This window comes from Nansenia antarctica, assembly GCF_963989245.1.
Source record: "Nansenia antarctica genome assembly, chromosome: 5".
Lineage (NCBI taxonomy): Eukaryota > Metazoa > Chordata > Actinopteri > Argentiniformes > Microstomatidae > Nansenia > Nansenia antarctica.
In genome coordinates this window covers 70,334,238-70,351,042 of record NC_137690.1, presented here as the reverse complement: position 1 = coordinate 70,351,042, position 16,805 = coordinate 70,334,238, and the positions used below count along the sequence as shown (strand labels likewise).

At 42.7% G+C, this 16,805-nt stretch overlaps 2 protein-coding genes across 2 annotated transcripts; both read left to right on the top strand.

Annotated features, from left to right (window-relative positions):
• Positions 1-2,222: 2,222 nt before the first annotated feature.
• Positions 2,223-7,908, top strand: LOC308158316 (coiled-coil domain-containing protein 106-like; the record flags this gene model as incomplete). Its single annotated transcript, XM_080531908.1, has 6 exons — positions 2,223-2,253; positions 2,801-2,896; positions 4,123-4,314; positions 5,396-5,548; positions 6,381-6,572; positions 7,592-7,908. 6 exons carry the CDS (start codon positions 2,223-2,225, stop codon positions 7,906-7,908), a joined length of 981 nt encoding a protein of 326 aa, XP_080388034.1.
• Positions 7,909-10,441: 2,533 nt separating this feature from the next.
• LOC308158315 (coiled-coil domain-containing protein 106-like) lies at positions 10,442-15,697 on the top strand (the record flags this gene model as incomplete). The annotated part of the gene is made up of 6 exons (XM_080531907.1): positions 10,442-10,472; positions 11,020-11,115; positions 12,337-12,528; positions 13,158-13,310; positions 14,162-14,353; positions 15,381-15,697. 6 exons carry the CDS (start codon positions 10,442-10,444, stop codon positions 15,695-15,697), a joined length of 981 nt encoding a protein of 326 aa, XP_080388033.1.
• Positions 15,698-16,805: the final 1,108 nt, after the last annotated feature.

Here is a 16,805-nt window from a genome sequence, read left to right as displayed (position 1 = left end):
AGAGTTTGTCTGTAGCCAACGACACATGCTCTTTGTAGGGAAGGGCAGCCCATGCCCAGTTAAGGGGAAGAAATGTCATTTTCTTAATATTTCAAACGCATAATATTTTGGTTGCTGCTCAATTGGCTTTGATGGTATACATATTTTATATGGACATTAAAAAAGTTGTCAAATCACAGAGAATAAGGAGAATAGAGAGGAAATGTTTCCACGAGGAAGAGATTTTGTACTAAACTTTTGTTCTAGTATGTTGTTGTATATAATCAGTGAATACTGTAGTCTTGTAGGCTATTACAGCAGCTACATAGACCAACACATGTATTTTTCACAATCCTTTCACTCCCACTATTTAACTTACTTGGTTATCGGAATACGTTTTTTACAATCATTGGTTTGATTCGTGGCTATCAGTGTTGAATTCAGTCATGCAGTGCAATAGAATCCAGCCTTACCCAGGATGTGAGGGGGGAGCAGGGGAGGCTGGTGGAGGTAGAAATGGAGGACAGGTTCACATGTTTGATACCATTCGTCATTCCATTTCATGCATTACAATGAGCCTGTCCTCCGATTTCTACCTCCACTGGGTGTATTACAATCCAGCCTTAGAATTCCATACCTAGGATATGAAGTGTGAGCTTTGCAGCAATTAGTACTGCCCTATTGCACAATTAAAATAGAAGCACTGAACATTTGGAAGGGAAATGTCCACTGTCTAGAGTTTGTGCATATGTCAAATGTTTTGTTTTGATTGTAAGGAGAGAGAGAGAGAAACGGAAAAAAGCACTGGTGGGTGTAAGGAAATTCAGGAGTCAATTTGTTGGCTATATTTGATTTTGTTTAAGTTGAACTCTGACCTCTATCTGATCCTCAACAACAATCTTTCTGTTTATATTTTTCCACTTGAGTTGTTGCACAGTTGGGACAGAATGTTGAGATCAGTGAAACCAGTGTTGCCATCTACTGGACAATAAAGCACTTATAAGACATGTTATTGGGAAATGTTATTGAGAGATGGGGAAATGTGACATGGAATATCTGTCATATTCATAGACGGAGCTCTGCATGCAAGCACTCGGGACCAAGAGTCCATGATATTGAAATGACGTGAAGCTTTATAATGTTTTTGGTTTTTACAAAGAAATAGTTCACAAACAATGAAGTAAAACAACCGTTTGTTGGTTTCTAATAAGGTCAGACAGTTCATCAGCTCATTAGGTATTTATACAGTGGTAAGTATTTGACCAGTGAAGCATTGTCTCTCCTTGTGGCTCTATGCTCCAAAGGTTTGGATTTTAAATCAAACAATTAATATGGGGTTAAAAAAAACGATTTTCAGCTGTTATGTGAGAGTACTTGTATAAATATTAGTTTCACAATTTAGAAACAACATCAGTCTAAAGAGTATGAGTTAGGTTATTTATTATTAGGTTATATAAGCCTCAGTGGTGAACATGTTTGAAGTAGACCAACATACAGCCACTGTAGCAGGTGTCAAAGCCGTGTGCTGGTAAACCTTGTTAGTGCATTAGTTTTTACATATTCTGCCTGGCTTAGGCATGTATGGCTGCCACTGGAGCTGTCTTTATTGACGGCAGCATCAGTCAGAGCAGCAGAGTTAATTCTGAAATGTAGAGTACAGAAATGTCTGCTTGACGTGGCCTGGGGTGGTCCAGTGGTCCAGAATATGACACCACGGTCTACAGTGCACACATATGCCCATGGGACGGACTGATTTCCAGGCGTCGGGCGCTCGTGTCGTTTTTCAGAAGCGCACTGCTCCGAGATAACGACCGTGTTTGAGAGGATCGATTTGAAACAGTTATCAGCGCCTTTTCAATAAACGACGCATAACGGGGCTCATCTAATCACTAATCGACGCAGTGCCGTGTTCAAACTGATCCCCTCGAACGCGTAAGTGTGATTCCGGCTGTCCTAATATGGTCAGAGGCGTCGCAGGTGTGCCCACTCACCTGGCGCAGTTTGGAGCCTAATTAATTTCAGAGCGTGCGAGGAGGAAAGTTTGTACATTTAGGTAACTACCATGGCACACGCTAATACTCAGTAATAACCTAGATATTCACCGAGCTTTATTACACCCAGGGACCATATCTCTCACACGTTCATGCATCGCATCCAGTGTTTCTGATGTTATTATCTGCAAGTTATCACTGTGTACGACTACTTTACAATCCACAGCCAAAGAAAGAAAGTCAACCAAAAAGATGAATTCCAGCTGCACGCAGCATCCAGCAGGTAAGAGAATATCATTTCTAGAAACTTGCATTATGATTTAAACTAGTACATGACAAAAATGTGATTAATACTGTGTTATATTTGTTTTACAGTCAAATGGTGGCCCACCACGTGTTTTTGTGTAAAGAGATAAAAGAGATTAGGCTGGGGGAAATGTTCTTATATTCATAGACAGAGAACATTGAAATATAGACACGTTTTATAAATAGCAAATTGCATAACCCTTCCCTCATGTATAAAACACATATAACCATACCTAGACTGAAATTGAAAATGGACGACCCTCTCCAAATCCCTCCATGTGGACCATCTACCCCTCATGATAAATAATGAGAACAGTCCATTATATTGAAATTATAGTTATAACTATACTTTACAGCTATGCTTTGTTAACCATAACTTGTGTACAACAACCTTATATTTTAGGTTTTGACAGAGCAGAGACACTTCAATGCAGAGACACACAAAGTGTTTAAATGATGGGCTCCAAACATGATCCTTTATCAATTTCATAATGAGGTAATAGCCTGTGCTTGTGTCTCCACAGGTCTTTATAATGGCCATGAATACGAGGTCTCCTTTCCCTTCGAGGAGAGCGTGGAGCGGCCCTGTTACCTCAACCAGACTGAACACGTCTTGGGAGGTAATCTAAGGTTTAAAGGGGCGATCAGGGATTCAAACTACAACAAAGTCAGCCTCCCCCCGCCACTGTTTTTGGTAAACAGCTGAGGAACGAGGCTGGGGGGAAATTTAACATTTAACCACTCTCAAATTCATAGACGGAGCTATATGGTTGCAATGACTGACCATCCATGAGATCAAAATGATAGTTAACTATGTTTTGAAGCTCAGCTGTATTGGTACCTGTTGGTCCGGCTCTGGATACTAGATACCTTTTCACAGATGGTAACAGAGAGAACTGGGCATGCCTGGGGTGACTGGGGTCCTATATGATCTTCTCTTCCTTCCTCTTACACTTTCAGAGTAGATGTCATCAGAGAGGAGGATCCTCTCAACGGTGCACCTGTAGACATGTGAGGAAGAGTGGCGCCAATGAAGGGGTCCATTTTCTATTGGTCAACACCGAATAGTTCCTTTATATTATACCAACAGAGCATGTTGCCAGGCAACCAATATCAACCAAATCAATATTGGGTAAATCAGGACAGTTTAACCAGGAAGCTAGGTGAAACTATTTGAAGCTCATTGGCACCACTCTCTCTTCTTCCTACCATAACGACCATGTCGCATCCCTTCTGACTTCAGATCAGTCCTTCAACTCATTCAGTGCCGAGGATGAATAAAGTCGTCCAAACTGTCAACAATCTGAGCACCAAGGGTGACTTTATTCACCAGAAATGCATAAATGATGAAGCATCATTTTGAATTAATGAATGAATGAATGATCTTTATTGTCATTGTACGGGTACAACAACATTTAAATGCAAACCCTAGGTGCTAACAATCAACACAGTCCTAAGATAATAAAAAACAAGAATGAGACATAAATAGACATAAATAAGTGATAAGGGGATAAGTGATCGGTAGGAATCTGAGAATGTATCTATTATGTAAACTTATATACACTATATGGCCTATTCACAGGGGGGTAAATAGACAGGGGGAGTTAGCATGTAACTATGTACTTATATAAACATATAAACTAGTAAACTTATACAGTGTATGAAAACCTAAACACAAGAATGTAACATATTTTGTAGCCACATCAGTGTTGTTGCTAGGTAAATAGTATACTACATAAAACACTTAGGAACACTGTAGGAGGTGGTGAGCGTTCCGGAATTTCTTGCCAGTTTAGTGAGCGGTTTTGAAGCGTCCAACAGATGGTCATTTCATCCTCCTGTTTAGAAGCTGCAGCTGAACTGCCCCCGCAGTACAGCCCCTTCATGCTGGTCTCCAACCTGCGCACCCACCTGTTCGTGGCCCTGGAGAAGAACTCCTGGCTGCAGAAACGCATCGAGGACCTGGAGGAGGAGCGCAACTTCCTGCGGCGCCAGCTGGACCGCTTCGTCTTCTGCACCAGGACCCAGGAGCCCAGCGGTGAGGAGACCAAACACACACTCACACACTCATTCACAAACTCATTCACACACTCATTCACATATTCATTTACATTACATTTGCATTTTTGGCATTTAGCAGACGGCTTATTCCAAAGCGACTTACAATCGATACATTTGACTAAGCAAGTGAATCATCAATTCACCAGTCGTAGCAGGAAGAGTGATCTAGCTCAGGCCAGGGGCTATTGGCAGTCGTTGTGATAGAAGAAGAAAGAAAGATGAATTGATTAATAGACACTGGAGAGACAGTACAGGGGGGGCAATGGAGAGACAGTACAAGGGGGGCAGTCGAAGTCTTAGGAGGCATAGTATAGGGGAAAAGCAGGTGTCTTAGGAGACACAGTGCTGGGGGGTAGTAATCTCTCAGGAGGAGCAGTTAAGGTGTAGCCTGAAGAGATGGGTCTTCAGTCTCCAACGGAAGATAGGTAATGACTCTGCAGTTCTGACAGCCGTGGGCAGTTCATTTTACCAGCGGGGAGCTAGTGTAGTGAAGAGACGTGACCGGGCAGTGCGATGTCGTGTTGGCAACTCCATACAACTCCACTCACTTATTACAGACACTGTTTGAGTCAATAATCAAGGACCAATAACAATAATAACAGTTTATTAATACTGAATTGAATAATAGTCTGCACTAGAATAATAGTCAATCACAATACATTTTTTGTGTTGCAGTCATACATACATACTGAGTGAGTGAGCTGCAATGGAAATTAAGGAATATTGTCACATTTCAAAATGGGTTCAGAGTGAATTGGTTCTGTTATCCTCAACGATATGGGGCGGCTGTGGTGCAGGAGGTAGAGCCACCGTCTAATGAACGCAAGGTTGGCAGATCGACAGTTCGAGCCCCGGCTAGCCACATGTCGAAGTGTCCTTGGGCAAGACACTGAACCCCCAATTGCTCCCAACGAGCGGGCCGGCGCCTTGCATGGTAGCTTGCCGCCGTTGGTGTGTGAATGTGTGTGTGAATGGGTGAATGAGAGGCCGTTGTAAAGCGCTTTGGATAAAAGGCGCTATATAAGTGCAGTCCATTTACCATTTATTCTCTTAATTAGGATGGAATGCTGACTTCCAGCACTCCGCCCCTCTAAAGCCGGAGCCACTCAGGCCCTGCACGCCGTCTCCACCTTCCCCCATGACCACCAGGTCTGGAACCAAGAGGAAACGCCTCCAGACCCAGTCTGGCACCCAGTGCAGCGGCATACCTGGTATTAGAGTGATATAGCTGGTGTTAGAGTGACATAGCTGGTGTTAGAGTGACACACCTGCTATTAGAGTGACATAGCTGGTGTTAGAGTGACACACCTGGTATTAGAGTGACATAGCTGGTGTTAGAGTGACATAGCTGGTGTTAGAGAGACATAGCTGGTATTAGAGTGACACAGCTGGTATTAGAGTGACATAGCTGGTGTTAGTGACATAGCTGGTGTTAGAGAGACATAGCTGGTATTAGAGTGCATCAGAATGGGTTCCAGAGGTGTGGGTTGTTTGTGCACCTTTGTGCCCTATAGATCAGGGGAGGCTATTGGACGTAGAATTTGGAGGACACTCATTGTCATTTGGCAATATTTGAAGGATTGAAACTTGCCAATTGCCACTTTAATGTGCAACCAACTTGTCATACCTTCTGCCCGCCTGACTACTATGGGATCTAGAGCCTTTAGCCGTTCTGCTCCCCGCCTCTGGAACTCGTCTCTGCCACCTAACATACGTAATATTGACACTCTCTCCACTTTCAAAATCCAGTCTTAAAACACACCTTTTCACAATGGCTTCTTTGGTTTGATCGGCTGTATTTTGTTTGTTGTTATAGCTGACATTGCTGTTTTTATCTCACTTTGCTTTGTTGATTTTTATAATGTTTTGATATGTGGTTTTAATTATGTCTTGTAAGGTGTCCTTGAGAGCCTTGAAAGGCGCCCATAAATAAAATGTATTATTATTATTATAAAATAACACATTTTGGTGATAGCTAATTGAAAACCTGTTGGGAAGTACAGTATTTACTATAAGCTTGCTCTCCTGCTGTGTCCCCTCCAGTGAAACAGGAGATGCGGGCAGATGAAGAAGACAAGTATTTTGAGGAAGATGGCTATCTGGAGGAAGAGGAAGTGATGTCGGCCGAGGAGGATTCATCAGAGGAGACATCAAAGAAGCGGGCATCAGGGGATCAGCCGAGGATAAAAATGAGAAGAGTCTTCAGAATCACACGTGGAAGGGAAAGGCAACGTGGTATGCAGACTAGTGGTGCTTTTACACTGGGTCCCACCCCAGACTTTCTTTGGGCCCAAGTACTGGTGTTTGTACAAATACAGGGCGATTTTGAGGACTTTAGGAGAGCAGGAAGGAGGAAACTGTCGGCGTCTTCAGAAACGTGTTTCCTGGCGAGTTTCACCCTCAAACCAGCATGGCTACTTGTGACTGAAACAATAGATCTGTCAACAATGTTTTTCCCTTGTGAAATTATTAGTAACAGGACTTTGAAACTAGCAGAGAGTTGTGTGTTTGAACGTGAGCCATTTACTTACTTTGGAAAACTAGCATAGTAGATGGCTGGCTAATGGCTAATTGAACAGTCACATTTCCTATGAAATGGGTGCCAACCTGCAGCTGGGCAAACTTAATAGTACATATAAATGCCTCTAAACGTGACTCTGAACCAAATTATCTCATGTTTTTTATCCCATTTTCATGCTTTTTAAGTAGCAGTCATGTCTTAGACTAGCCTTGTCAAACAATAGCCAGGTGAATTATCAAATCAAGTTTTATTTGTATAGCGCATTTCTCACAAGATGCGACTCAATGCGCTTCACATAATGATAGAGCCGCAAGCAGGCAAAGGTAAAAAACCTGTACACTGTGTAGCCAATACACATTGGGGCCATGGCCCTGGGCTTTTCTTTGGGTCGTTCTTAGAGATGGAGAAACAAATGTCTGAGGCTCTGGGCTAAGCACCGGTGCCAAAAGTGACCGTGGAAAAGCACCCAAATCATATGGTTCTTTCACATCCTTTCTGACGTGTTCATGAAAGCTGCTACTAATGCTAGATGCTACTACTTTTTTTAACTAGACGTTTCCTTGTCATCACCTACTGTGATCTTAATGTGTTGTTCTTGAAATAATGTGTTCTATGTGTGGTTTACTAACAGTATTTCACAATTCAACTTTCATGACACATTTTTAAGTTGTTTATATATTTTTTTTGCAGAAAGCGCTGTAAGGGTCAACTAAATACCACCTCTGTCTTCCAGTGAAGGATCCTGATGGAGTGCTGCATCGCTACCAGAAGATCCTCCACACTTACCAGAGACTGCGGAGCATGTCCAAGGCCTTCCAGGTCCACAGGGTGGACCGCAACACCATGGCCTCCACCTCCCCCATCGCTGAGCTGCTGCTGGTGGCCCCGGAGAAGGTGGGCGAGGTGGGCGAGTTCGACTCCTCCAAGGAGAAGCTTCTGGACTACGCCCGGCGGTGCTACAAGGCTCTGGACGAGCCGATGCACGTGACGGTGCAGGGCATGAAGAAGAAGCACCTGCTGCTGCCCATCACCTACAGGTTCAGGAACTGAACCACCCCACTATCCTCCCCCCTCATGACCTCTGACCTCTGAAGAGTGCATTGTTGTATTTGTTCATCAGCAGACTCCTTTAGTTCTACTTCAGCTTATTTTTTATTTTTTATTAAGTCATTTGTTTTGGGATATTTTAGTTTTTTTATTTTTTGTCTCCGGGGGAGTTAATGTTTGAAACATTTGCCGATGGTGGATAATTGTGTTCTAGGGCTATGAGAGGAGGGTTTATTGTTTATTGAGAGCGGTCGTCTGGCCCGGAACGTCATCACATCAAGTCCAATATGCTATTGATGTAGTCTGTGTCAGAGTTTGTCTGTAGCCAACGACACATGCTCTTTGTAGGGAAGGGCAGCCCATGCCCAGTTAAGGGGAAGAAATGTCATTTTCTTAATATTTCAAACGCATAATATTTTGGTTGCTGCTCAATTGGCTTTGATGGTATACATATTTTATATGGACATTTAAAAAGTTGTCAAATCACAGAGAATAAGGAGAATAGAGAGGAAATGTTTCCACGAGGAAGAGATTTTGTACTAAACTTTTGTTCTAGTATGTTGTTGTATATAATCAGTGAATACTGTAGTCTTGTAGGCTATTACAGCAGCTACATAGACCAACACATGTATTTTTCACAATCCTTTCACTCCCACTATTTAACTTACTTGGTTATCGGAATACGTTTTTTACAATCATTGGTTTGATTCGTGGCTATCAGTGTTGAATTCAGTCATGCAGTGCAATAGAATCCAGCCTTACCCAGGATGTGAGGTGGGAGCAGGGGAGGCTGGTGGAGGTAGAAATGGAGGACAGGTTCACATGTTTGATACCATTCCTCATTCCATTTCATGCATTACAATGAGCCTGTCCTCCGATTTCTACCTCCACTGGGTGTATTACAATCCAGCCTTAGAATTCCATACCTAGGATATGAAGTGTGAGCTTTGCAGCAATTAGTACTGCCCTATTGCACAATTAAAATAGAAGCACTGAACATTTGGAAGGGAAATGTCCACTGTCTAGAGTTTGTGCATATGTCAAATGTTTTGTTTTGATGGTAAGGAGAGAGAGAGAGAAACGGAAAAAAGCACTGGTGGGTGTAAGGAAATTCAGGAGTCAATTTGTTGGCTATATTTGATTTTGTTTAAGTTGAACTCTGACCTCTATCTGATCCTCAACAACAATCTTTCTGTTTATATTTTTCCACTTGAGTTGTTGCACAGTTGTGACAGAATGTTGAGATCAGTGAAACCAGTGTTGCCATCTACTGGACAATAAAGCACTTATAAGACATGTTATTGGGAAATGTTATTGAGAGATGGGGAAATGTGACATGAAATATCTGTCATATTCATAGACGGAGCTCTGCATGCAAGCACTCAGGACCAAGAGTCCATGATATTGAAATGACGTGAAGCTATATAATGTTTTTGGTTTTTACAAAGAAATAGTTCACAAACAATGAAGTAAAACAACCTTATATGTTGGTTTCTAATAAGGTCAGACAGTTCATCAGCTCATTAGGTATTTATCCAGTGGTAAGTATTTGACCAGTGAAGCATTGTCTCTCCTTGTGGCTCTATGCTCCAAAGGTTTGGATTTGAAATCAAACAATTAATATGGGGTTAAAAAAACGGAGTGTCAGCTGTTATGTGAGAGTATTTGTATAAATATTAGTTTCACAATTTAGAAACAACATCAGTCTAAAGAGTATGAATTAGGTTATTTATTATTAGGTTATATAAGCTTAAGCCTCAGTGGTGAACATGTTTGAAGTAGACCAACATACAGCCACTGTAGCAGGTGTCAAAGCCGTGTGCTGGTAAACCTTGTTAGTGCATAGTTTTTACATATTCTCTCTGGCTTAGGCATGTATGGCTGCCACTGGAGCTGTCTTTATTGACGGCAGCAGCAGTCAGAGCAGCAGAGTTAACTCTGTATGTAGAGTACAGAAATGTCTGCTTGACGTGGCCTGGGGTGGTCCAGTGGTCCAGAATATGACACCGCGGTCTACAGTGCACACATATGCCCATGGGACGGACTGATTTCCAGGCGTCGGGCGCTCGTGTCGTTTTTCAGAAGCGCACTGCTCCGAGATAACGACCGTGTTTGAGAGGATCGATTTGAAACAGTTATCAGCGCCTTTTCAATAAACGACGCATAACGGGGATCATCTAATCACTAATCGACGCAGTGCCGTGTTCAAACTGATCCCCTCGAACGCGTAAGTGTGATTCCGGCTGTCCTAATATGGTCAGAGGCGTCGCAGGTGTGCCCACTCACCTGGCGCAGTTTGGAGCCTAATTAATTTCAGAGTGTGCGAGGAGGAAAGTTTGTACATTTAGGTAACTACCATGGCACACTCTAATACTCAGTAATAACCTAGATATTCACCGAGCTGTATTACACCCAGTGACCATATCTCTCACACGTTCAAGCGGCATGCATCTCATCTGATGTTATTATCTGCAAGTTGTCACTGTGTACGACTACTTTACAATCCACAGCCAAAGAAAGAAAGTCAACCAAAAAGATGAATTCCAGCTGCACGCAGCATCCAGCAGGTAAGAGAATATCATTTCTAGAAACTTGCATTATGATTTAAACTAGTACATGACAAAAATGTGATTAATACTGTGTTATATTTGTTTTACAGTCAAATGGTGGCCCACCACTTGTTTTTGTGTAAAGAGATAAAAGAGATTAGGCTGGGGGAAATGTTCTTATATTCATAGACAGAGAACATTGAAATATAGACACGTTTTATAAATAGCAAATTGCATAACCCTTCCCTCATGTATAAAACACATATAACCATACCTAGACTGAAATTGAAAATGGACGGCCCTCTCCAAATCCCTCCATGTGGACCATCTACCCCTCATGATAAATAATGATAACAGTCCATTATATTGAAATTATAGTTATAACTATATTTTACAGCTATGCTTTGTTAACCATAACTTGTGTACAACAACCTTATATTTTAGGTTTTGACAGAGCAGAGACACTCCAATGCAGAGACACACAAAGTGTTTAAATGATGGGCTCCAAACATGATCCTTTATCAATTTCATAATGAGGTCATGGCCTGTGCTTGTGTCTCCACAGGCCTTTATAACGGCAGTGAATACGAGGTCTCCTTTCCCTTCGAGGAGAGCGTGGAGCGGCCCTGTTACCTCAACCAGACTGAACACGTTTTGGGAGGTAATCTAAGGTTTAAAGGGGCGATCAGGGATTCAAACAACAACAAAATCAGCCTCTGTTTTTGGTAAACAGCTGAGGGACGAGGCTGGGGGGAAATGTAACATTTAACCACTCTCAAATTCGTAGACTGAGCTATATGGTTGCAATGACTGACCATCCATGAGATCAAAATGATAGTTAACTATGTTTTGAAGCTCAGCTGTATTGGTACCTGTTGGTCCGGCTCTGGATACTATGATACCTTTTCCCAGATGGTAACAGAGAGAACTGGGCATGGCTGGGGTGACTGGGGTCCTATATGATCTTCTCTTCCTTCCTCTTACACTTTCAGAGTAGATGTCATCAGAGAGGAGGAAACTCTCAACGGTGCACCTGTAGACATTTGTGAGGAAGAGTGGCGCCAATGAAGGGGTCCATTTTCTATTGGTCAACACTGAATAGTTCCTTTACATTATACCAATAGAGCATGTTGCCAGGCAACAAACCAATATCAACCAAATCAATATTGGGTAAATCAGGACAGTTTAACCAGGAAGCTAGGTGAAAGTATTTGAAGCTCTTTGGCACCACTCTCTTCTTCCTACCATAACACACGTCATGCATCCCTTCTGACTTCAGATCAGTCCTTCAACTCATTCAGTGCCGAGGGTGAATAAAGTAATCCAAACTGTCAACATTCTAGAGCACCAAGGGTGACTTTATTCACCAGAAACGCATAAATGATGAAGCATCATTTTGAATGAATGAATGAATTAATGAATTAATGATCTTTATTGTCATTGTACGGGTACAACGAAATTTAAATGCAAACCCTAGGTGCTAACAATCAACACAGTCCTAAGATAATAAAAAACAATAATGAGACATAAATACACATAAATAGGGGGATAAGTGATCGGTAGGAATCTGAGAATGTATCTATTATGTAAACTTATATACACTATATGGCCTATTCACAGGGGGGTATATAGACAGTGGGAGTTAGCATGTAACTATGTACTTATATAAACATATAAACTAGTAAACGTATACGTGTTGAAAATTTATGAAAACCTAAACACAAGAATGTAACATATTTTGTAGCCAGTGTTGTTGCTAGGTAAATACTACATAGAACACTTAGGAACACTGTAGGAGGTGGTGAGCGTTCCGGAATTTCTTGCCAGTTTAGTGAGCGGTTTTGAAGCGTCCAACAGATGGTCATTTCATCCTCCTGTTTAGAAGCTGCAGCTGAACTGCCCCCGCAGTACAGCCCCTTCATGCTGGTCTCCAACCTGCGCACCCACCTGTTCGTGGCCCTGGAGAAGAACTCCTGGCTGCAGAAACGCATCGAGGACCTGGAGGAGGAGCGCAACTTCCTGCGGCGCCAGCTGGACCGCTTCGTCTTCTGCACCAGGACCCAGGAACCCAGCGGTGAGGAGACCAAACACACACTCACACACTCATTCACACACTCATTTACATTACATTCCACCAGCGGGGAGCCAGTGTAGTGAAGAGACGTGACCGGGCAGCGTGACTGCCGTTTTGGCAACTCCATACAACTCCACTCACTTATTAGAGACATTGTTTGAGTCAATAATTACTAACAATAATAACAGTTTATTAATACAATAGAATAATAGTCAATCACAATTAAATGTTTAGTCTTGCAGTCATATATACATACTTAGTGAGTGAGCTAGAAGCAATGGAAATTAAGGAATATTGTCACATTTCAAAATGGGTTCAGAGTGAATTGGTTCTGTTATCCTCAACGATATGGGGCGGCTGTGGTGCAGGAGGTAGAGCCACCGTCTAATGAACGCAAGGTTGGCAGATCGACAGTTCGAGCCCCGGCTAGCCACATGTCGAAGTGTCCTTGGGCAAGACACTGAACCCCAAATTGCTCCCAGTGAGCGGGCCGGCGCCTTGCATGGTAGCTTGCCGCCGTTGGTGTGTGAATGTGTGTGTGAATGGGTGAATGAGAGGCCGTTGTAAAGCGCTTTGGATAAAAGGCGCTATATAAGTGCAGTCCATTTACCATTTATTCTCTTAATTAGGATGGAATGCTGACTTCCAGCACTCCACCCCTCTAAAGCCGGAGCCACTCAGGCCCTGCACGCCGTCTCCACCTTCCCCCATGACCACCAGGTCTGGAACCAAGAGGAAACGCCTCCAGACCCAGTCTGGCACCCAGTGCAGCAGCATACCTGGTATTAGAGTGACATAGCTGGTGTTAGAGTGACATAGCTGGTGTTAGAGTGACATAGCTGGTGTTAGAGTGACACACCTGCTATTAGAGTGACATAGCTGGTGTTAGAGTGACACACCTGGTATTAGAGTGATATAGCTGGTGTTAGAGTGACACACCTGGTATTAGAGTGACACGCCTGCTATTAGAGTGACACAGCTGGTATTAGAGTGACATAGCTGGTGTTAGAGTGACATAGCTGGTATTAGAGTGACATAGCTGGTATTAGAGTGCATCAGAATGGGTTCCAGAGGTGTGGGTTGTTTGTGCACCTTTGTGCCCTATAGATCAGGGGAGGCTATTGGCCGTAGAATTTGGAGGACACTCATTGTCATTTGGCAATATTTGAAGGATTGAAACTTGCCAATTGCCACTTTAATGTGCAACCAACTTGTCATACCTTCTGCCCGCCTGACTAGTATGGGATCTAGAGCCTTTAGCCGTTCTGCTCCCCGCCTCTGGAACTCGTCTCTGCCACCTAACATACGTAATATTGACACTCTCTCCACTTTCAAATCCAGTCTTAAAACACACCTTTTCACAATGGCTTATTTGGTTTGATCGGCTGTATTTTGTTTGTTGTTATATCTGACTTTGCTGTTTTTATCTCATTTTGCTTTGTTGATTTTATAATGTTTTGATATGTGGTTTTAATTATTATGTTTTGTAAGGTGTCCTTGAGAGCCTTGAAAGGCGCCCATAAATAAAATGTATTATTATTATAAAATAACACATTTTGGTGATGGCTAATTGAAACCTGTTGGGAAGTACAGTATTTACTATAAGCTTGCTCTCCTGCTGTGTCCCCTCCAGTGAAACAGGAGATGCGGGCAGATGAAGAAGACAAGTATTTTGAGGAAGATGGCTATCTGGAGGAAGAGGAAGTGATGTCGGACGAGGAGGATACATCAGAGGAGACATCAAAGAAGCGGGCATCAGGGGATCAGCCGAGGATAAAAATGAGAAGAGTCTTCAGAATCACACGTGGAAGGGAAAGACAACGTGGTATGCAGACTAGTGGTGCTTTTACACTGGGTCCCACCCCAGACTTTCTTTGGGCCCAAGTACTGGTGTTTTTTTTATGTTTCCACCATACAGGGTGATTTTGACTTTAGGAGAGCAGGGAGGAGGAAACTGTCGGTGTCTTCAGAAACGTGTTTCCTGGCGAGTTTCACCCTCAAACCAGCATGGCTACTTGTGACTGAAACAATAGATCTGTCAACAATGTTTTTCCCCTGTGAAATTATTAGTAACAGGACTTTGAAACTAGCAAAGAGTTGTGTGTTTGAACGTGAGCCATTTACTTACTTTGGAAAACTAGCATAGTAGATGGCTGGCTAATGGCTAATTGAACAGCCATATTTCCTATGAAATGGGTGCCAACCTGCAGCTGGGCAAACTTAATAGTACATATAAATGCCTCTAAACGTGACTCTGAACCAAATTATCTCATGTTTTTTATCCCATTTTCATGCTTTTTAAGTAGCAGTCATGTCTTAGACTAGCCTTGTCAAACAATAGCCAGGTGAAATATCAAATCAAGTTTTATTTGTATAGCGCATTTCTCACAAGATGCGACTCAATGCGCTTCACATAATGATAGAGCCGCAAGCAGGCAAAGGTAAAAAACCTGTACACTGTGTAGCCAATACACATTGGGGCCATGGCCCTGGGCTTTTCTTTGGGTCGTTCTTAGAGATGGAGAAACAAATGTCTGAGGCTCTGGGCTAAGCACCGGTGCCAAAAGTGACCGTGGAAAAGCACCCAAATCATATGGTTCTTTCACATCCTTTCTGACGTGTTCATGAAAGCTGCTACTAATGCTAGATGCTACTACTTTTTTTAACTAGACGTTTCCTTGTCATCACCTACTGTGATCTTAATGTGTTGTTCTTGAAATAATGTGTTCTATGTGTGGTTTACTAACAGTATTTCACAATACAACTTTCATGACACATTTTTAAGTTGTTTATATTGTTTTTTTAGCAGAAAGCGCTGTAAGGGTCAACTAAATACCACCTCTGTCTTCCAGTGAAGGATCCTGATGGAGTGCTGCATCGCTACCAGAAGATCCTCCACACTTACCAGAGACTGCGGAGCATGTCCAAGGCCTTCCAGGTCCACAGGGTGGACCGCAACACCATGGCCTCCACCTCCCCCATCGCTGAGCTGCTGCTGGTGGCCCCGGAGAAGGTGGGCGAGGTGGGCGAGTTCGACTCCTCCAAGGAGAAGCTTCTGGACTACGCCCGGCGGTGCTACAAGGCTCTGGACGAGCAGATGCACGTGACGGTGCAGGGCATGAAGAAGAAGCACCTGCTGCTGCCCATCACCTACAGGTTCAGGAACTGAACCACCCCACTATCCTCCCTCCTCATGACCTCTGACCTCTGAAGAGTGCATTCTCACTTGTTTTGGGATATTTTAGTTTTTCGATTTGTTTGTCTCCGGGGGAGTTAATGCTTGAAACATTTGCCGATGGTGGATAATTGTGTTCTAGGGCTTTGAGAGGAGGGTTTATTGTTTATTGAGAGGGGTCGACTGGCCCCGGAATGTCATCACATCAAGTCCGATATGCTATTAATGTATTCTGTGTCAGAGTTTTCTGGCTTTAAGTTGGGTTTAATGCTTACTGATTGCCATCATAGTAGTTATCAACTGTAGCCAACGACACATGCTCTTTGTAGGGAAGGGCAGCCCATACCCAGTTAAGGGGAAGAAATTTCATTTCCTAATATTTTGGTTGCTGCTCAATTGGCTTTGATGGTATACATATTTATATGGACATTTAAAAAGTTGTCAAACCACAGAGAATAAGGAGAATAGGGAGGACATTTTTCCACGAAGAAGATATTTTGTACTAAACTTTTGTTCTAGTATGTTGTTGTATGTAATCAGTGAATACTGTAGTCTTGTAGGCTATTACAGCAGCTACATAGACCAACACATGTATTTTTCACAATCCTTTCACTCCCACTATTTAACTTACTTGGTTATCGGAATACGTTTTTTACAATCATTGGTTTGATTCGTGGCTATCAGTGTTGAATTCAGTCATGCAGTGCAATAGACTCCAGCCTTACCCAGGATGTGAGGTGGGAGCAGGGGAGGCTGGTGGAGGTAGAAATGGAGGACAGGTTCACATGTTTGATACCATTCCTCATTCCATTTCATGCATTACAATGAGCCTGTCCTCCGATTTCTACCTCCACTGGGTGTATTAGAATCCAGCCTTACCTAGGATATGAAGTGTGAGCTTTGCAGCAATTAGTACTGCCCTATTTCACAATTAAAATAGAAGCACTGAACATTTGGAAGGGAAATGTCCACTGTCTAGAGTTTGTGCATACATCAAATGTTTTGTTTTGATGGTAAGGAGAGAGAGAGGAAAGGAAAAAAGCACTGGTGGGTGTAAGGAAACTCAGGAGTCAATTTGTTGGCTATATTTGATTTTGTTTAA